This window comes from Myotis nattereri (genome assembly GCF_964212035.1).
Source record: "Myotis nattereri genome assembly, chromosome: 8".
NCBI classification, from domain to species: Eukaryota; Metazoa; Chordata; class Mammalia; order Chiroptera; family Vespertilionidae; genus Myotis; species Myotis nattereri.
Window position 1 is genome coordinate 41886430 of NC_138083.1, and position 22268 is coordinate 41908697.

At 39.5% G+C, this 22268-nt stretch overlaps 1 protein-coding gene across 1 annotated transcript in view; it reads right to left on the bottom strand.

Annotated features, from left to right (window-relative positions):
* Positions 1-480: 480 nt before the first annotated feature.
* The window catches only part of ATP8B1 (ATPase phospholipid transporting 8B1), a gene marked incomplete at its 3' end in the record, with an annotated part of 109508 nt that continues 87720 nt past the window's right edge, over positions 481-22268 (bottom strand). Inside the window, exons 17-28 of the mRNA XM_081096587.1 lie at positions 21071-21183; positions 18988-19152; positions 18146-18257; positions 17075-17150; positions 14119-14251; positions 12654-12942; positions 7871-8094; positions 6537-6620; positions 5262-5507; positions 4809-4947; positions 2214-2344; positions 481-705 (exon numbers count right to left, since the gene is read on the bottom strand). Coding sequence (XP_080952713.1) covers positions 481-705; positions 2214-2344; positions 4809-4947; positions 5262-5507; positions 6537-6620; positions 7871-8094; positions 12654-12942; positions 14119-14251; positions 17075-17150; positions 18146-18257; positions 18988-19152; positions 21071-21183 — 1937 coding nt within the window. The remainder of the gene's footprint in view (positions 706-2213; positions 2345-4808; positions 4948-5261; positions 5508-6536; positions 6621-7870; positions 8095-12653; positions 12943-14118; positions 14252-17074; positions 17151-18145; positions 18258-18987; positions 19153-21070; positions 21184-22268) is intronic.

Below are 22268 nucleotides of genomic sequence, written 5' to 3' on the forward strand. Positions count from 1 at the left end.
ATCTTTTCTCACTACCATCATAAATGAAAGATCTTGGTTAAAAGGTGGCATATATATATATATCTATATCTATATATCTATATATATATAGATATATAGATATATATATATCCCTCAGGGAAATTCTCGTTGAAGATCCCAGACTGAAATATCGAATTCAAATTTTATGATGCAATACCATTTGAATTGAAATACAAGACCGTTTTCTAATTCTGTTCTAGATTGAGACTGGCTTACAAATTTCCCTTTGAATCCTAATGAACATAAACAGTTGAACACTAGGACTTTTAAAAAGGTATTCTTGGCTTTGCTATTGCTTAATAGTCCAACCCAAGTAGTTTGTCAACAAGATTATGTCTTCAAAATCCTTGTGACAAGTTCAGTTTTTTAAAACTAGTCCTGAGAGTTTCATACAAAAACAAAAAGCAAGACGTTTCCTCTGGGTGATTGTTTTGCTCCAGGCAGTTTGAGGCCGGTGCATCAACTCTCCACGGTTCGCCTGTACTCTGCCGTCCCATCAGCGATGATTGCGTCCAGGGGCGAGCGCTTCTTGCGGATGCTGCGCCCGGTGGAGATGAGGTCCGCGTAACCCCGCTGGTGGGAGAAGGCGTAGGCCGAGCGCCTGGAGGACATGCCACGACGGAACACGTATGGCCGCCGCTTCCACTGCTCTTCTGCTTTTAATCGTTTGCGATGCTTCTGAATCTACAGAGGGAGAGAGATGGGTCAAGGCTAAACGGAACGGGCTGATGGAATGGAGATGAAGGCAGATGTCTGGCTAACAGGACAGGGACAGGATCAAATGTTAATGGAGGACCTATAACAGGCTTTCCCACAACATGCTGAGGCGGGCATCACCACCCTCACTTTATAGATGAGAAAATGGGGAGGAAGGGAGGGAAAGAGGGAAGAAGGGAGGGGGGAGGGGCTAGAGATAGAGAGAGAGATAGATTAGAAGTGTTACGTGAGGATGTGAGGTTTAGATCTTGGAGCTAGAAGATGGGTAACCTAAGCTCCTGGGCTCATGCTCTTTCCAATTCCTAAATCAGACTGATTCGGGTTCAGGAGGAAATTCTTTCCCTCGTTGCTACTGCACACACTTGTCAGTGGAAAAGGGAGATCCAGGGGTTATGCAGGTTGCCTACCTAGCACCTACTCTCTGATGGAAACTGAATTCATTCAGGTACCCTGTGCTCCATACAGCCGCATTCCTCCTGCGACCTGTGCCACTCCCAGGGCTGGGACTGACTGATCTCCCTTGCTTGGTACAGGCCAGGAATGAGCATGTGGCTTAATTCTGGCCAATGAGACTGGAGGAAAGTGGGCCGGCCCTTCCAGGAAAAATCTCCAGGCTCCTAAAGGGAAAATGATAGAGTAATTCCCTGGATATAGACATGTCAGGATGCAGCGATGCTGGAACTGCTGTAGATCCATCCTTTCACTTCAAGATGAAAACAGCAGAGGGGAGAGATTAAAAGAACCCCGGTACTTTTTGATGGCATTAAATTGCTCATCCACAGAGCCCAAAGCCTGCTAATTATTATGCGAGTAGTTCAGCCACATTATTGTTCAGCCACAGCTTTCGTGTATCTCAAAGGATCTAGCTACAAGGTGACATTTTTCTTTAAATGAAGAAAGAAACCCGAACCTATTTGCATGGCAGAATGTTAGTAGTGCAATTGTTACACTGAGAGATAGATATATGGGGGTTCTATGCCATTTTTCCTTGCAGGTTTGATAATTTTTGTAACAAAAAGCGAGCAAACAAAAATGCCTACCCCAAAGGACTTATTTGCGAGATTGTGTTAAAGAAATAGTAGTCATAAAAAAATGTTCATACCAAACTTCCGAAAAGCTTAGACTTGTGTAGGAAAGCTGTTTTTAAGTAATGCTTTTTTCTTTTAATCCTTACCCAATAATATTTTTCCCATTGATTTTTTTTTAGAGGGAGTGGAAGAGAGGGAGCAGAGGAGAGAGAGAAACATCGATGTGAGAGAGACACATCTCTTGGTTGCCTCCTGCTCGTGCACCGACTAGGGCCTGAGATCTAACCTGCAACTGATGTATGTGCCCTTGACCTGGAATTGAACCCAAGACCCTTCTGTCTGCAGGCTGATGCTCTAACCACTCAGCAAACCAGCCAGGGTAGGAAATGCTGTTTTGATTTTTGTGAGGGGCACTCAGAGCTAGGACAAAGAGTATTTTTTCTATACCTTATCACTTTCTGATGGCCAAATGGTCATGGACAGGAAGCGGATGGCAACGACAGGCAGTAAGCACACTGCCACGGTCAAAATGATGGTCAACCAAATGTATGGCTGTCTCAGAGCATTTGAAGCTGTGCCTGTAAGAAACATGGAGAAAGAGTCACAGGGGTCCTCCCATCCTAAGGACACAGGTCCTGTTCCATAGTCCATAAATGGATCCCCTGTTGAAGTTTTTTTTTTTTTTTTTTTTAATATATTTTATTGATTTTTTACAGAGAGGAAGGGAGAGAGATAGAGAGTCAGAAACATCGATCAGCCGCCTCCTGCACATCTCCCACTGGGGATGTGCCTGCAACCCAGGTACATGCCCTTGACCGGAATCGAACCTGGGACCCTTCAGTCCGCAGGCCGACGCTCTATCCACTGAGCCAAACCGGCCCCGGCCCCTGTTGAAGTTTTACAAGAAGCAGATTACCCTTCCAAAATGTCCCATCACTGCTTACGAAATCAACATTTTAAAATCAGATTACCTACAAAATTTTGCTTTGCTTAAAGTCTCTGGAACAAGACAAATGTGCATAAGTGAACAAATAAGGGGGAAAAAAGTACATTTGTTGACAGGGTGCATTGATTAAAAATACAGAATTAGGCAATCTACACTTCTGAATATTTTTAGGAACTTAAAACAGCACTTTCCTATTTACAGTTTTGGTTTGAAACTCCAAATACTAACTAATATTGCCACTTGTGTGCTAGGCTTTATCTTAGGTGTATGACATGATCATGGCATATAATCAGTTCTGAGAGATGAATATTCCCTTTTTGCGATGGAAGGGAATTGAGTCATGAAGAAGTACCTTGCCCAAGATAAGAGAACTAGCTATGGCAATTCCCGAATTAAGACCCACATTCGACTGGCGAGATCCAGGCATTTTCCACTGCAATTCGGCTTCTGGTTGATGTCAGAGGAAGTAACAATTCATTTCAATAATACAACCAGATCATCACAGATACTACTCAATTTTAAAACTAGAGCCAAATTTTTCACACAACATTGTACTTACACTGTAAGTTTCTAAAAATAATGGTCTTTTTTTAAAATTTATTTTTTATTGAATATACATATTGGGGTGACATTAGTTAATAAAATTATATAGGTTTCAGGTATAGTTTTTTAAATGTGGTTTCTACACTGAAAAATGTGTCTGGGTTTAAAAACTAATCCCCATGGGAATAGTCTAAGTCACTAGATACTAAAATTTTAAAACCAAGTCACTGAAGAAAAATGTAATCTTAAAAATGATCTCAATCCCAAGAAGAAAAGGGTTACCACAGCAACCGCCTTTTACAAGCCAAAACTGGTTGTAAAAAAAAAAACAACTAATCTTTTACAGGAAACCGAGTTTATGGGGATTTTTTTGCCATTGTAAATCCAAGCTACTCTATTCAAAATAAGAAGTTCATAATTTCCAATTCATGATATTTATTTATAATATTTATATTTATAAATTCAAATTCATTCCAGCATTTGTCAATTTGTCCTATATTTTATACAGTTGTAAACTATTGTATTTTCTGTAACTATTTATTGCTCCGAATACATATCTCCAATGTAGCCCACTTAAAACAAATTTTTTTTTAGTCTTAGCTGGTTTGGCTCAGTGGATAGAGCGTTGGCCTGTGGACAGAAAGGTCCCAGGTTCGATTCTGGTCAAGGGCACATGCCTGGGTTGTGGGCTTGATTCCCAGTGGGGGACATTCAGGAGGAAGCCATTCAATGATTCTCTCTCATCATTGATGTTTCTATCTCTCTCTCCCTCTCCATTCCTCTCTGAAATAAATAAAAATATATTAAAAAATAATTAAAAAATTTTTTTTCAGCAAGGAAAGGAGAGGGAGAGATAGAAACATCAATTATGAAAGAGAATCAGCAATTGGCTGCCTCCTGCACGCCCCTCACTAGGGACTGAGCCTGAAACCTGGGCATGTGCCCTGAATGGGAGTTGGACTGTGACCTCCTGGTTCATAGGTCGACACTCAACCACTGAGCCATACCAGCCGGGCAATGTAGCCCACTTTTGAGTTCTGGAATTCTATCATATGGGATTTGTACTTGGATTAGCTGATTTTATATTCTTAGGTCTTTGGGTTATTTCCATTTTCAAAACATAATTAGAAATGTTGTGATACAATGTTTGTACAGATTACCTTTCCAAAATTTGATGTGTTTTACCTTAGAGTATTTTCCCCAAGTGGAAATACTTGTCAAAGTGTACAAAAAATTGAATAGTTCATTTTTTCCCCAGATAGTGTTTTGGAATAATTAAACTGTATTATTGTGCTACCAGCAATACATGTATTCTGTTCCCCAATAAGCTACCAATATTAGGTTTTACTGGGGGCAGGGAGCTTTTATCTAACTTAGCAGATACACAATTATATCTTAAGTTTATTTTAATTTGCTTTCCTCACATCACATTACCACCCTTCCAAATATCACCATTCAATTTCTTCTCAGGACATTAATTTTCCCTAGTAATAACTTACAATTTGATATTTTTCTGTACATTTATTTTTGGAATTTATAAAGAAAATACCAACCTGTAAATTTAAATGCAGCCGGAAAGAGCACATGTATTCCAGCACTATGTAAGTCAAACATGATGCCAAAATAAAGTGCAATGCTTCCAAAAATTGAAAAAGCATTCACAAAAGTCCAGTAAGAAGTATCCAAGCCAATCTGTTGGGAAACCAGAGAAAAACAGAGCATTCACTTTGCGGAGTTAACAAGAAATAAAGGATCTAAGGATTCTGAAAAACAGAATTCAGCAACTTAGGCATGATTTGACTGGAATACTGACCAATTAAACTATCCTTGGCTCAAGCAAGAAGTAGGAAACGTGTTTGGTTATCAGGAGTGAAAACAGCATTCATATTATGTAAAATGGCAGAGGCTCAGTTGGAGGGAGAGTGGGAGCTAGCTGGACGTGCACACTGGTCTGTAGAAACACAGGTGCCAACAGATACTGAAAACAGGTGACTAAAACCACATACCTGGAAATTGACTGTTATCACGAGAGCAGAGGCAATTGTGACAGCAAAAGATTGGTAATCGGAAGGCGCCTCTCCATCCTGTCCCACGGTTTGTAGATAAGCTCCCAGAGGTATGAAGAAGAGGATCATTGATGTTAAAACCCCATGCAATAAGCTTACGAAGAATCTCTTATAGTTGAATAATAAATCTCTTTGTCCCACTACATATAATCCAGGGAATCGGAGACTCAGTTTGTCACTCACATCCTTAAGGGGGAAATACAAGAAGAGTTGTGTACTGTCCATCAAGAATCAAAGAGCTCAGAGAAAACTTACATGCTTACATGTCACAAGGTATTTATTTATTTATTTATTTATTTATTTATTTATTTATTTATTTAATTGAATTAGAGAGAGGAAGGGGGGGAGAGAGAAAGAAACATGGATTTGTTTCACTAATCTATGCATTCATTGGTTGCTTCTTGTATGTGCCCTGTGACTGGAGATCCACCCATAACCTTGGCATATGGGGACAATACTCTAACCAACTTAGGTTTTATGAAGGCAAAAACTAAACAAGATAAGTCATGAATAGTTTCACTGTACAGAGATCAACATCATTACATTAGTCTAAGGAAGTATATTAATTTGCTATTTATGGAAAGAAAACAAATAAATAATGTCAAAAAATGTAGGGAGGCTATTTTTACCTCCTCAGAGAATATATTGTTTCTAATTATTTGGGAAAGTATTTTCAAATAAAAGTTGATGAGCTCATTCCCAATTATTCTTTTTACTAATTAAAGTACTTTCTCTAAGAATTACTACTAGATAAAATGTACAATGTAGTAATCTGGGAATTAAACGCATAAGATTTAGAAAGTTTTAAAATAATTTATTTTAAAATGAATAGGTTAGTATAGAGATATACTACTAGTATACTGTCAAGTGTCTTATCAAGAAAGTCTTAGTGTCCAAAGGAAGATTATCAACTCCAGTCAGTGATTCAACCCAGGCACAAAACTTCTCTTTTCTGACCACTCAGCAAGAAGCACAGCAGTTACTCTTGTTGCTGGACACCAGAACTATAATAGGGTTTACTCAGAACCAAGTGAAAACCAAAAGAATGCACCAAAATATTTGCTTTGATTCTCTCTCATCATTGATGTTTCTATCTCTCTCTCTCTCCCCACCACCCTTCCTCTCTGAAATCAATAAAAATATATTTAAAAAAATATTCGCATTGACCTTCTTTAAGAGGCGTACAGAGTGTCCCTGTCACCATGAGGCCCCTACCTGGTCGAGCAGCCCCATGAGGAGCACGGGCAGGCTGGAGTACAGCACGTTGTAGAGGGTGATGAACCAGTCTTCATATGCAGTCTGGGAGGAGATTACAGAGTGTGTTACCAACCAGGAAACACTGGCAGCCTAGTCAACATGCATTCATCTGCTCTGTCAAAGCAGGGATATTCCCAGGTTGAGTGGGACTTCTGCCCTACATCTACACCTGCAGATGGCATAAGTCTGTTTCTATGTAATGGGCAGAATAAAAAACCATTCCACAGAAACTACCCCCTAAATAAGTGGGGGGATGTACCCCAACAAATTTTGGGAAAGGAGTCTATTCTAATAAAGTTGGAAACCAAGTCAGTGTTTGAATTCTTTTTATGCCCCTTAATGAATGAGAATACATAAAACCCGTTCAAAAGCACATAAATACCATACAAATCTTCTTTACTCTTATCTTGCAAGTCCAGTATTGCCATTCAAACACTTTCTAAAACAGAATTCGGCTGAATATAAGAACTATGCTTCTGAAAGGGATAAGTAGGGCTGTGCACACACCCATCCTCAGGGTGGGACAGAGGAAACGGGTTTACTCAGCACCCGCAGTTGAATATACAGTCCTGCATGGAAACAGGAAGAAGGCTCCAGCCCTGTTCAAGGTCGCTCCTGGCCCGGGTTCCTGAGGCTGTTCTGATAACCATTTGTCTGTGACATAGCGTCAAAGAGGTTTGGACAATCAGAGACACTGGCTTAGGTTCATTTTTCACTAATGATATTTAACATGTTAAGCGCCCTGCCTGTTTTGTCTTCCGGACGGAAAGTATAGTGTCAGTCACCAGTGACTGACTGGGCACGTAATGTGTTAACTGCTGTATCACTATTTTGACATATTACATATGCCCACCATTTCTGTTACAGCAAAAACTAAAACTCCAAACAAATGAAGACATAATAGATCTATGGTCATCTAAAATTTGCATAATGCCTTTAGCCTTGGTCATGATATAATTTTATACTTGCAAAGTTGAACAAATTGTTATTACTGTTCTTTAATGGCAAGGTAACCTAGAAAACATTTAGGGTAAAGGCATAGTCTCTGTCCCCTGTATTTAATCACTTCCTGCTTAAAGGACCTCAAAGGGTCTCTTTCCTGTCCTGCACCCTGACTGACAGAAAAAAAGCCAACAGACCAGGAACAAATTCTGCCCCTTTAAAGGCAAAATAAGACATTGTTAAAGTACCAGAAACACTTTAGAAAAGTAATCCATATCTTAATCTGTGCCTCAGCTATTAAGAGACAGAATACCAAAAACTGCCAATCATATAAATAATAATGATATTACCTGTGCAGAGTACCCGTTGAAGAAGGAGTACCAGAAATGAACCAAAGTAAATGCAAAGTTTTTATAAAAGAAGTATCGTAGGAACTTGCACATCCTGATGTAAGACCACCGGCCATGCACCAATAGCAGTCTCTGCAGGTATCTGAACTGAGCAAAGGAATAGTCACTGGACATGACAGCTTGCATGCCTTCTTGTCCACTTATTCCAACACCGATGTGAGCAGCTATGGGGCAGAGGGAGAAGATACTGTTAGTCATAAACCTATTTGAAGGCAAAACTTTGAGGTGATAATGTTTCCATGGCAAAACAAAAAGCTGACATTCATGGAATAATAAATATGAAAATTCTAGCTCTCTAGCCTCTACTCCACCTTCTGAACTAATTTCAAAGTCAGAGGTAGTAGTTATCAAATAGTGCACATGGTTGGGCCTTCATGAACATTTGTGAAAGGATCTCAGGTGAATGCGGAATTCCAGTCAGATTATCTGCCCAGCTCATAAACCATCCTTCTCACCCAAAGGGTGAGCCCTAATGTGTCTCTGACTCCCCAGCCACAGCTGAGTCAGCCATGGGCAGACACATAATCTGAGGTGGATACTATGAATTGATTCTCAACCTTCATTCCATCCTGTTCTAATTGAAGATGGGAATGCCAATAAACACCCTACATTGCCCAGACTCCCTTACCGCTAGGTTCTTTGTGAATTAAGTTCCACTGTTTTGACCCCCTTGATAGATGGAAGAAGTGAATCAAAGCCCAGCATCACTTCCTATTTTGGCATTTCTACAACAGAGTTCGTGTCCATTCTCCGCTGTCAGATGTTGACTGAAAGAGGTTTGGACAATCAGAGACCTCTTAGGTTCATTGAAAGCTGCAGAGGCTTCTTATTTGAAAAGCTCTGCAGAGGATCCTCACAGCAGAATCTCCTCTAATGAGGAATACTAGATGTTAGACACGCAGCCTAAATCCAGCTTTTTCAGTCCATCCAGAGCTTTTTTGAGTACTCCGGCCGCTGTATTAATCACTTTCTGCTTAAAGGACCTCAAGGTGTCTGCTTCCTGTCCTGCACCCTGGCGGACAGAAAACCCAAGCTGGACCCATCAGTCTCTGGGCATTTGGAATGAGGATTAGGATGTGTTTGTGTTTAAAACTTTAACATGTAAATTCTTGAGGTGTGGGATGGATATATTTCTGAGGGGTTCTGAAGGCAGAGAAATGTCATTTAGAGAGAGGGAGAGACAGACAGAGATGGGGTTCCTGGTGAAACCTCGGTTCCTGGCTCCAACATCTTCTGAGGCCTGGCCTTCTTGGGCAGCATGAGACATCTTTGTATCTTTTAAAATAAATTTCTTGCCCTGACTGGTTTGGCTCAGTGGACAGAGTGTCGGCCTGCGGACTCAAGGGTCCCGGGTTTGATTCTGGTCAGGGGCATGTGCCTTGGTTGCGGGCACATCCCCGGTGAGGAGTGTGCAGGAGGCAGCTGATCGATGTTTCTCTCATCGATGTTTCTGGCTCTCTGTCCCTCTCCCTTCCTCTCTGTAGAAAACCAATAAAATATATATTAAAAAATAAAAATAAATTTCTTTTGTCTTAAGCTAGTGTTAGTTATTCCCCAACACAAGTAATCAAAAGAGTTTTGACTAAGTTACTATAAAACTTTCAAAAACTTATTTATAGCCTATCATTACCTTAAGACACTTTTTTTTTTTTTTTTTTTTTTAATGTAGTGGGGAAGGTTTCCGGAATAGATAAAAAACGAGTCACAATTTTATCCATCGTTCCAATAGTCTTTAAATTGTGTATTCAATGTAGAGAATTACACATTTTTTCTAGGTCTCAGAAGTCATGAGAGGAAAGACAGACAGTGAGATCATTCAAGAGAACATGTGTTTGGAGAACACAACCTATTACTCAGACCCTGAGAAGTGACTGCCAACCCAGCAGGGTTTCCAACTAAAAGAAGCTCCAAAAAATCCTTCCCCATTTGCAGAACACAAGGTCTGACAAATTCAAAATGGAGTCATTTGTGCAAACCAAGGTTTTCAACAATATTATGCAATTCTAAAAAATTGAATAAATTGCATCTCATTCAATATATATGACCTCTTTCAACGCATGCAAATAGTTCACTTGACTGATCATGATTACCAACCACTCTTTCCTATCCAACCACGGCTTTCTTTCCTGAACAAGCCACAGAGGGAAATGTTGAGATTATGCTGGAGCTGAGGCCGAGAAATGCCTGCCAAACTTTATCTTCTGAGCAGACCAAGGACAGTGTGTGAAATGATTCACAGGGTGATTCAAGGCAACTGAACAGATGCACTTCATAAGGCCACACTGGCTTTCCCCCTAAAATCTAAATATAGATTTTTCTGAAGTTCCAAATATGGTTTTAAATGCCTCTTCAAAAGACTCCATAATTCCTTAACAAACAGATCTTTTCCTCAAGCTTGTTCATTCTCAGGGTCTTAGACCAAGAAAAACCACCCACCAATCAGTAGACATCTTTAGGCACAAGAGGAGAGGGCAGCATATGAGAGTCCTAGGATCCTTGCTAGGGGAAGAAACATGGTGGGTTGCAATTTCCTCTGCTTCTACTGCACTTACTGCTAAACATGAAACCTGTTAGCCAATGGTCAGATTTTTTCTGACACTTAAATTTCACTCTACTTTTTTTTTTTTTTAAATATATTTTATTGATTTTTTTACAGAGAGGAAGGGAGAGAGATAGATAGTTAGAAACATCGATGAGAGAGAAACATCGATCAGCTGCCTCCTGCACATCCCCCACTGGGGATGTGCCCGCAACCCAGGTACATGCCCTTGACCGGAATCGAACCCGGGACCTTTCGGTCCGCAGGCCGACGCTCTATCCACTGAGCCAAACCAGTTTCGGCCACTCTACTTTTTTTATAAACAGCAAATATCCCCCTCACAACTGTATATTGTTCTCGATGCAGTTGAAAGAAATTAGTTTTCTGCAAAGTACAAAAAGGCACTAAAAATACTTGGATAAAGCTACTGACTTCCAAGGAGACCTCAGAGTTTCCTTGATTTTTGTTGCAAATGGATGCTCCATAGGTTATATTAAAAGCACCTGCCACATAACAGCTTAAAAAAATTGGTAAGACAATTTAAGAAAAACGAGTCTCTATAAGATCTATGTTGACTTCTGTGATCCCTTTGCTATCAGTTGGTGAACTCAGAGGAACAAAACATTTTCAAGTCTAAATCGCAAACCAGAGGGTAAATCTGTAAGGTAACCCTTCCCGCCTCTCCAAACATCTAGGAGTCTGCAGTATAACTGAATACAAATCATGTTTGAGTTTCTTGCTCTTTTTGGCACAGCTAGTTGAGTTACTGATATATAATGGAAGAGAAAGAGCTAGGTGCAGAGGAAATAGATCTAATTCAGAGCAAGAAATGCCATTTGCATGGTAGCACAAGCACATGCAAAACACAGTACAGAGGACTTAAACTGGTAGTGGTGAGAGACACATAATAAAAAAGCAAGAAGACGTACATCATACAGCTGACTCCTGTCGAAGAAGATAAAGTCGGAATACCCTTAGTATATGTCAAGGAGAGAAGAGACTCTAAGAAAAGAAAGACAGATTCATGAGTCACAACACAGGCTGAATATAAAATCTAGTTATACATAATGCATTAAGATACCCAGCACAGCAGGATGTGCATATACACATCTGTAATAATAAAAATGTAATATGCTAATTAGACTGGACGTCTTTCTGCATGAAGCCGGGGCTGCAAGGGAAGCCTGGGTCCCGGGTGCCTGCCAGCGGCTGGAGGAAAGCCCAGGTCCCGGGTGCCAGAGGGAAGCTGGTGCCAGCAGCTGGGGGAAGGAAGGCCTACTCTTGCATGAATTTTGTACATCGGGCCTCTAGTGTAGTCATATAATTGCTCATCCTAATAACATCACAAAGCTGGAGGTGACATCAGAGATAATTTTCTTGTTTTCAGATGAGCATGTTGGCAGTAGGATGAGAAATATTCAAGTCTCCCTAGTTTGGGTATTTTCATTACAAGATCACCCTGAAGTAATATAGGGAGGGGAAAAAGGACCAGGATTCAGACATGTTGATGAGGTTTGGTTCCACATCCTCTAATACGCACACAACTGTGTTTCTCTGTATGAATCCTTTAATTTGTGGGAACCTAGGGTCCTCCAACAGCAGGAGGACCCTTGGCAGTATTTCAGGGAGGTCAAGAAGCCAGTGAGACCATTTTGGAGCTTTGCTTCAATGCCAAATGTGTTACTCTGAGCTCACTGCAGGTCTCCCAATGGTGAAGTTCTAACAGATTTATCAAAGGCAAGAAGAAAGCTTAGGGGAGGGAGAATAATCTCAAAACAAATACCAGAAAGAGTTCAACAATGTATACCAAGCTTAGCAAAATTTTTAACAAAACTGACTAAATAGCAGGACTTTTAATAAGCCCCAAAGAAACATGGGAGAAGTTGAAGGAGAGGAAAAAAAATCCAAACACATAAAAGGAAACAAGGATAAATTCACCCATATGGAACTTGTCTTCTATTTGGCATTCTGCAAGGAGCATTGTCATGCCTGCTCTCTCCTACTCGATGGGCTGTAAACTACCTGAGGGCAGGGTCACAGGTGTAGCCATCCTGGTAGGGCACCTTTATTAAATATCTGCTTTAGGAAAGCCCGAGCAATAAGCTTGGAAAAAACTACCCTCAAATCTGTTCCTGCCATCAATTTAGTAATTTGGGTTGCATTGGCTGTCTGTGTAAGACTCACTTTTGATCATGTTTACATCATTGGCTCCGTCTCCAATCGCCAACGTGATGGCTTTCTTGTACCTCTTCACCAGGTCCACCACCATGGCCTTCTGCTTGGGGGTGACCCGGCAGCAGATGACCGCACTGCACTCGCAGGCCAGGTCAACAAAGTTCTTCTGCCTCTGTTCTTTTTTGGCTTCCAGCCTCCTTTTGCTTTGCGTCCGCATTCGTCTTTCTTCTTCTGTCCTTGGGAACTTCAGCTTCAGAATCTTACTTGTCTTGGTCTTTTTCTCTAGAAGAATTTCATTCTGTGAAATCACAAAGGGAAAGAATTACTACCATTTTAGTTTTTATATCAAGAGTCCCATTTCCTGCCCTGGCCAGGTAGCTCAGTTGGTTGGGCATTATCCCATACACCAAAAGGTTGCCGATTTGATTCTGGTCAGGGTACATGCCTGGATTGCAGGCTTGGTCCCTGTTAAGGGGCATGCAGGAGGTAGCCAATCGATGGTTCTCTCTCACATGGATGTTTCGCTCTCTCCCACTCTCTCTAAAAATCAATAAACTATTCTTACCACAAAAAAAAAAAGAGTCCCATTTCCCAAGGTTTTGATGATGGGAAAGGGTAATTGATTACATTATTCTATTTATTAAAAATCTACTATAAAAAATTAGGAAATAGAGATCAACCAAAGGACTTGTATGCATGCATATAAGCATAACCAATAGACATAAGACACTGGGGGGTAGGAGAGGCCAGGGGATTGTCAAGGGCAGGGGGGGGGGGGATTTCTTGATATGAAAAAAAAAGAAAAGAAAATATTACTAGCAAGCTTATTATAAAGGCTTAAGTAGAAAAATATAATTAACGCTTCCATAATCAATCTTCTGAAATACTTGGGATAAAACATATATGTCTCAGTTATAATTATTTATCACTTTGAATTATACCTATGCTTTCTCAAAATATAAGCTTTTTGTTTCTTCATAGCTTGAAGAGAAAAGACAGTTATTATCCCTCTATCGCCTTCAGATATTTTTGGTCTGGGCATGATATATAATCATCTGTGTGAATTTTAAGTGAACAGAGGGAGAAAATATTTTAAATGGGGGAGTAAGGGAGGCCAGGGGATTGTCAAGGGCGGGGGGGGGGGGGAAAGGACACATATGTAATACCCTTTGTAATACTTTAAGCAATAAAACAATAAAAAAAGGAAAAGCAAAAAAAAAAATGTACAAAGAAGAAAATTTAAAATAACCATAACCATTGATTGATAAATCAGGTATAACCACTATTACCAGTTTGCTGTAATTCCTTTCATGTACCATAGAACATTAAGTTTCAAACTTGGGAAACTGCATTTTCATTTATTGGCTAAAAGATTTATGGGTTGGTAGTTAATATGGCAAACCACCTAAAATTGGTCCATAATGAAGTGCTTTAGTTTGAGCCAAAGGCACAGACACCCTAATGATATACGTACCAACCAAGAGCCAGTGATTATTAAGGCACGGTTTCCGCCGGGTGGAAAAAAAGGTTCCTGCACCTGGGGTACAAATTTTGCATATACTCCACCTTTATTCCTCTGGTTTTCTATTCTTGTGTTAAGAAGAGCACTGGGGGAAAAAAATTTAAGTGTTTAAAGTACAAGGCTATAAAAAGGCCCTTCACTATGAGATAATTTTGGCATACTAATATAATTTCTTTTTAACATTTTGGTAAAAAACATAACATAAAATTTATCATTAACTATTTCTAAGTGTACAGTTCAATAGTGTTAAGTATATTCACATTGTTGTAGAACCAATATCCAGAATTTTTCATCTCTCAAAACTGAAACTCTATACCCATTAAACAACTCCCCAATCCTCCTTCCCCCAACCCCTGCTACTTACCACTCTACTTTCTGTTTCTATAAATTTGACCACTCTAGATAACTCATATAAATGAAATCATACAGTATTTCTCATTTTGTGACTGGCTTATTTCACTTAACATAATGTCCTCAAGGTTCATCTATGTTGTAGCATTTGTCAGAGTTTCCTTTCTTTTTTAAGGGTGAACAACATTTTGTGTATCCATTCATACATTGATGGACATTTGGCTTGCTTCTACTCTTGGCAACTGCAAACAGTGCTGCTATAAATATGGGTGTGCAAATATTCTCTTTGAGTCCCTGCTTTTAGTTCTTTGGGATAATACCCAGATGTGGGATTGCTGGATCATATGGTAACTTCATTTTTAATTTTTTTAAGGAACCATCCTACCATTTCCATAGAGACTGCACCATTTTACATTCCTACCAGCAGTGAACAAAGAGTCCCAATTGCTCCATATCCTTGCCCACACTCAATATATATAATAGCTATCCTAATGGTGTGAAGTGATATCTTATTGTACTTTTAATTTGTATTTCCCTCATGATTAGTGATGTTGAACATATTTCATATGCTTGTTGGCCATTTTTATATCCTCTTTGGAAAAATGTCTATTCAAGTCCTTTGCCCATTTTTTAATGAGTGATATACAACCCAAGTTTTAATTCCTCCACTATGGAGGCACCATGTTCTTGGTGCTTCATTATTTGCCAAAAACAGCACAAGAAAGATACAATTGAAAATATATTCACAAAAACACAGAAGGAAGACAATCTTAATCTGAATTATAATACTGGGGTGAAACCTACTGTGTTATGAATGAGGGCTGTTTGGCAGAAAGGAACTGATTTCCGCATAAAGTCTGGTTTAGAGAAATGCTCAGTGCTCTCTATCAACACATGCTTGAGAAGCCCGCATATAGCACATTCATGTGATGGCCAAATGAGCACAGGGTTTGGGACTGGAAGAGACTGTAGTTATCTTATCCAACCTCTTCATGTTACAAATAAGAAAAGGAAGCCTGGCAGAGAGGATATGATTTGCCTGCAGCAGGTTGATGGGAAAACAGGAATGAAGACTCGGGTCTCCTAACTCTCAGCCCAGGGCTTTCCTCATTACACACACTGAGCCATTACTTTTCACCTTCAAGAACAGCTTTCTCAGCCTCGACACTATTGCAGTCTCAGGCCAGATCATTCTTCGTTGAATGTGGCTATTCATTGGTCTGTAGGATGTTTCGAGCACCCCATTGTGATAACCTGACTCCAGACATTGCCAGATGTTCCATGGAAGGCAAACTTGCCCCCCACTGAGAACCACTGCACTAGGGGATTAGTTATCTACCCATTTTCCACATTAATTTAATTTTTATTTTCAAGTTGAAATAAGGAGTGATCCCTAAAAGGCTGGAAGAGAAAAATATGAAGTTACCCATTCAAACTATTCTATAGGATGGTGCATCTAGATTCTAGAAAGATGATTAATTTCTGTAAAGGTAAATTGAGCTAAGAACATGATCATAAAATCTGCTACTTGCATTCACTTTATCTTCTAATTTAGCTCAGAGCCCAACTTTCAACACTTTTAAAAAAGAGAACAGAAATATATTAAGTCTCCTATCTATAAGAAATAAACAAAACCATATGGTAATTTAGTCAGATTACCTGAAACCAAGAAACTACTTAAGTCAACATATTAGTATTTATTTGTCCATTGCTATTTTTCAAGACCTAACAGCACAAAGAGGCATGATTTATATACCTCTATTCAAACAGAACTGATCTACTTAAGATTATAAGGCTACCGGTTTTGTTTGCCTAATTTAGCAGTGTGCCTAATACACGGGAAGAACTCAGAAACTCTATCATCATCATGAGAAGGAAGACTAATGACAACCATCAACTCCCTCATCATCTTAACAGACTAGGCTGTATGTTAAGAGCTTAGTTAATAGGCCTTGAGGCATCGTAAGGAAACGTCTTGAGGAATAAAAGGAACTAACTCTCAAGCCAGAGGCAAACACATCCTGATAACTGTGTACAGCACATGTGTAGCTTCATAACAAGTCAGGGCTTTTTCCTTATACATTTCCAGGTCCACTGCACTCTTATTTAGGGCCAATGAGATACTTCAACTTTGAACTATCAGGCCTGCCCAACTAGACAAGACTACAGATGTAACCAACCCAAAAATTTCCCTCCAGGCAGGGTTGTGGGGGCTTTCTTCTATTTTCCCTCGGAAAGGTACAATTCCTAGAAAAGACAATACATGAATGTAATTCACATTAATTTGTATCAGCAGACAAGTCCCGAGGACGTCTAAGGAATGGGGAACGATGGCCCCTGGAAGGGCAAATAAAGGCCCCAAGCTTCCCTACAACATAAGGCCCTGTGGTACAACCGTGGTAACGCGGAGCTGCCTGTTGTTCTTTTGCTTCATGTAAATAGAGGAAGCTGCCTGAAGTGACAATCTAGCTCCTATCTCCGTATCTGTGTCGTCTACACCTAGCCTTGTGTTTATAAAAACGAGCCATTATTCGCATCCTGTAGGCTTGTTACTTACTTTATATCTTCCCCATAGCAGATAGTAGTTTCTTCAGTAAGAAGTTCACAGGCAAATCCTATATTTTCAGCAGTTTCTACAGCAGAAAAAATGAAGTCAGATGTCATTCCTACTGATGAACTTAATAATCAACTTTATCTAGTAATAATGATTTTTTTCAATTAATAAAATAGGCAGATTCAATCAACTCTGCTGTTTTTCCATAACAATGTATAGAAATCACAGTTAAAAAAATCCCTCTTTCTGTAATAAAGTAAGTGTAACTCAGTCTGGTTTGAAATCTTTTCAATAATAAAATGTGCTATAGCATCAAATACATTTATTAACTGATTATTTAATAAATCATTGTTCACTGAAATCCTAAACACATTCGGTTCATGTGGTTTAATCATTCTGTTATGGGGGGTGAGGAGATAACCAGTTCCATCAACCTTCATTCACACAGGCTCCTATTGAAGACTTTTTCCCCTTTTGTATTACCATCATTGGTATTTTTTTAAGATTGGGACTGTGCTTCCCGGAGCCTAGCAGAGTGTGGGACCCACTGCTGTTGTAAATCAAAGCAAGAGAAATTATCTGGTTTCCCGTGGAATGCTGGGGATTAAAGTATCAACCCCAACCAACTCTGTTCATTTCTAAATTTAAAATCTTCCCTTGTGTATGAAATTTTAATTATATTTTCAAGGAATAAAACAAGCAAGAAAATAATAGTTGTTCACTGTTTGTTATTTTAACCCATGCCAACAAATGGCAGTGCTGGGACGGACAGAAGGGACACGAAGGACGGCCCCTCAGGACAGCAAGCCATGTCTGGCTGGAGAGATAAGACTGACCACAATCAGCAAGATTCAATCAGGAGCTCAAGTACAAGGAATAAATGAGGGAGTATGGGAAAGGACACAGGGTGGGCTGGGATAACAGAGAAAGGTTTCTTAGGGAAAGTGTTCATGTCCCAAAGAAAGGCCAGTGTTTGTGCAGGATGGAAAGTCTGAGAAGGTCATCTCAGGCACGGAAACAGGAACTCTGAATATTTGCAAGTAACCAGACATGCTTCCCTACACAATGAATTACCCTTTTTGTCTCCAGTAAGCACCCAGATCTTAATGTCTGCTTTTGCAAGTTTTGAAATGGTTTCTGGGACTCCGTCCTGTAGCTTGTCTTCAATAGCTGTAGCTCCCAATAGCTGCAATGAACATTAAAAACAACAACAACAATGAATTAGCAAATAAGCAATATGTTCTGTAATAACAATTTGCCAACCTACATAGAGAAAAAGGGCTAATTATGTACCCTAGTCAGTTCTCTACTGGAGTGGATGGCTGGCATTAATAGGGAGGGTTGCTGTGTTTCACACCCCAAACCAAAATAACCAAAATAGTTTTTCCTAAAGTAACTGACCAAGTCAACAATGCAAGAACAAAATCAAGGACAATAAAAACACACTTTCATTCTGTATATGTTACTTTAAACAGACATAAGTCAATTCTTGCTAAAGGTCATTACTATTTGCTGGACATTTTCCATTAATCTAAACTGTACAGGCAGTGTTTAACTCTGAAAATTTAATTTACAAATGGTATTTTTTTCTCGTTTCAAGAGTTTGCAAAATAGAAATTATTTCAGTAATTCTCACTATGTACTAAGTATAGTCTTGCTTGTTACTGTGTAAAAATCATAATTTTAATAAGTGATATAATAATCAGAATAGAACCTGTTTTAATGCTTTCTGTTTCTCATAATGGCAACTTGTATTTTGCTTGCTGAGGAAAAAACACTCAAATGACCTAATTTCATTGTACCAGTTTCAAATACTGAAGTTAGAATTATCTTTCAAGAATGAAACCAAAACTTAACTAAAATTTCTAATTTTGTTTAGAATATCAAGGAGAAAAATTATTAAGGTTAAAACTCACAACTAAGTCTTTTTCAATCTCCTCATACACTTTATCCAGAGCTTCATCCCGGTTGGTTGAGGCCACACTGGCAGCCATGAACTTTTTATTCCATTCTTCAAATTCGTTTTCTTCAATTTCCTTGTAGCAAAGGCACAGGGTTCTAAGAGTCTCATTTGCAAAGACCTGTTTTATTTAGAAGACAACCATCCACACAAAGAATAGTTAACTTTGTGTAATTCAAGATCAAATTTGAAATCTTACTTAAAATAATACAATAAGAGAATTTAAAAAGAGACCATGAAAAAAATAATGGATTTGGACAAATACACTTTATAGAGGAGATTAAACAAATACTTTGTTTTTCCAAGTATCTGTAGGACCCTAAATTAGTTATTTATTTCTAGTTCCCAAATTATTAAAGGGAAATGTAAACCTTTCTTCTAAATAAAGTCACTAGAGTAAAACACACACACACACACAAAACCTTTTTCTTTTCATGACTAAGAAAATAACAGCCAAAGAAAGATGCCTTGCGGGTGTTAATGATGTTGTAAACACAGGACTGACAACTTTATAATCTGTTCCCACAAGCTGTGTTACAAGCCCAATCAACTATGCGCTCTCAAGTAAGTGTTATTACCTCAAACCAATTCTGAAATACACGAGCCACTGTTAAAGCTGCCATGAAACATTTTAATGAAAAGGAGTGTCTGAAAATGTAATCATAGAGAGCAGATTTAAGCTATTTTAAATGGTTTATATATGAGCAGTAAAAATGTTTCATTATTTCACACTAACATGGGTCTAGCCAAGATGGCAGAACTGGTTCACCCAACTAAGTGTCTGCTTTCTAAGGATCTTTGGAAGGTTCTGCATTTGTTTGATTAAATTTATATCCTCATGAGAAATAATTACCCACTGTAACTGCTTTCATAGCATATCTAATCTCCCCCCCCCTCTTATTTTTATTAATTTCAGAGAGGAAGGGAGAGGGAGAGAGAGATAGAAACATCAATGATGAGAGAGAATCATTGACTAGTTGCCTTCTGCATGTCCCCCACCGGGGATCGAGCCCACAACCCGGGCATGTGACCTGACCGGGAATCGAACCATGACCTCCTGGTTCATAGGTTGACACTCAACTACTGAGCCATGCCAGCCGGGCAACAGCATATTTAATCTTAAAATGTGACCCCAATTAGTAAACAACATATTCATCAGGCTTCTTTCTGAAGGATCTCTGGGTGGCTTTCAAACTGAACCAGACCCTTAAAGTAAAGGGAATAAACTACCCTTTATTAAGCATTTACTAAGTGCTGGGAACTGCGCAAGATACTTTCCCTTGCAACAACCCTCCATGATAGGAATTATCTTCTTCCTCTTTCAGTCAACAATTAATGATTCATCTGAGACATCAACCACCTTCCTTCCCCAAGGACATAAAACAAGTAAAGAGAAAGAATTGGAACACCAGGTCTGATGGAAATCCTCCATACTTCATTGCCATCCTTATATAGAATAAAAAATACATGAGGATTGGTAGGCAATTCCACAAGATAAATTTCCAGAAGCATTCTGAATAATTGCATTATCACTGGACTAAGTTCATAGTCCTCTTAGATAACAAGTTTGAAGGAATGAGAACCAAACCGATTCCCTAACCAAGGTATCAGAACTCAGTTATCCAACACATGGCTCTGTCATGCTTTGTTACACATGAATGCTTTCTTCCCTTCGGTATATACGAGGAGGTTGGTGGAGTTCTTAGGATCCACACAGATATTAAGACTACAGCTCATTGTGGTTGTGCAGCTTGTTTAAGGCCACTGGAAGAGAGCCCAGTCACTCCTGTGGGCCAATCTTGCCATTCCTGCTGACCTGAATATTGGGAAAGGGCATGGTCCATGGTCATTTCCAGGAAGTCAGCAGCAGGGGCAGAACGGGAGCCACCAAATGTTCCTACTTTGGTGTTCTTTCCACTCAACCACACCAAGACTAGGGAAGCATCAACAGTTAACATACAGCTTTCACTTGTGCTTAAGAAACAGTAGCAGAGAGTGAGTTTGGAACCTGCGGCATAAAGAGCGAAGGTGAGACTTACATCCAGGGCATCCTGTGTCTCCTGTTTGGTAGGATTCATTCGATGTAACCGCTCGTAAATCACCGTGTCAGCACCTTTACAGTAAAGCCTGATACTGCCTTCAGGGGTTCTTACTAGCAGCGAGGAAAGGAAAAGCAAAGAATAAAGTTAGGTTTGATTTCTTAATAGAAAACTACATTGATAAAGTTAATTTAACTATCACTCTGCTAATAATGCACTATTAGTTTAAACTCATCAATGTACCTGGAAAAATGTTGCTCTCAACAAAGTGGGTAAACCACTGCCTACACAGAATGTACTAGTGAAGTAAATATGAAAAGATTTCTTTGGCCACTTAGCTTTCCATGTCCTTATTCTTCCAGCAAATACTCACTGACTCCATGCCCTGTGCTAGTTTCTCCCGTAGAAGCTTCTTTGTCCATGCTAACCAATAGGACTCTTTCTTGCCTGTAAATTCTTATTGCCTTTGATACTCAGACCATGACATGACTCCTCATAACCTTTTTTTTGTTGTTAATCCTCACCCAAGGATATTTTTTTCCATTGATTTTTAGGGTGGAAGAGAGAAAAGGAGGGGAAAGAGAGAAAGAAAGAGAGAAACATCGATGTGAGAGAGAAACATTGATTGGTTGCCTCCTGCATACACCCCAAACAGACTGGGGATCAAACCTGTAACTCAAGGTCGTGCCCTTGACTGGGAATCGAACCTGGGACCCTTCAATGTGTGGGTTGATGCTCTAACCACTTAGCATACCAGCTAGGGCTGTGACTATTTAAAAATTTTTTTTAATCTATGCAGTAATTTAACTATAGAATGTGCCTCACAGTTAACTAGATTTTAAGTTCTCCAAGGTAGATGCCAAGCATGTTAATCAGCCCAAATCAGTGCTAGCCACACAGGAAGTACTCAGCAACATATGCCTAGACAGAGTTCAGTAGGCAGTTCTGTGTCTTTTCTTGGTTGCAAATTCAGTCTCACAATGGAGAAATCTTGTGGCACCACCTTACAGAGTGATCGAAAGCTAACATCACCAATAACTATGTGCCTTCTGATATGATATGCCGGGAAGCACACAGCATCATCTATATATTCATCCTGCCAACTATGCGTAAGCTGAATCCAATCATGGGGGAACATCGGACAAACCCAAATTGAGGGGCTTTCTACAAATAACGAGCCTGTACTTTTCAAAACTGG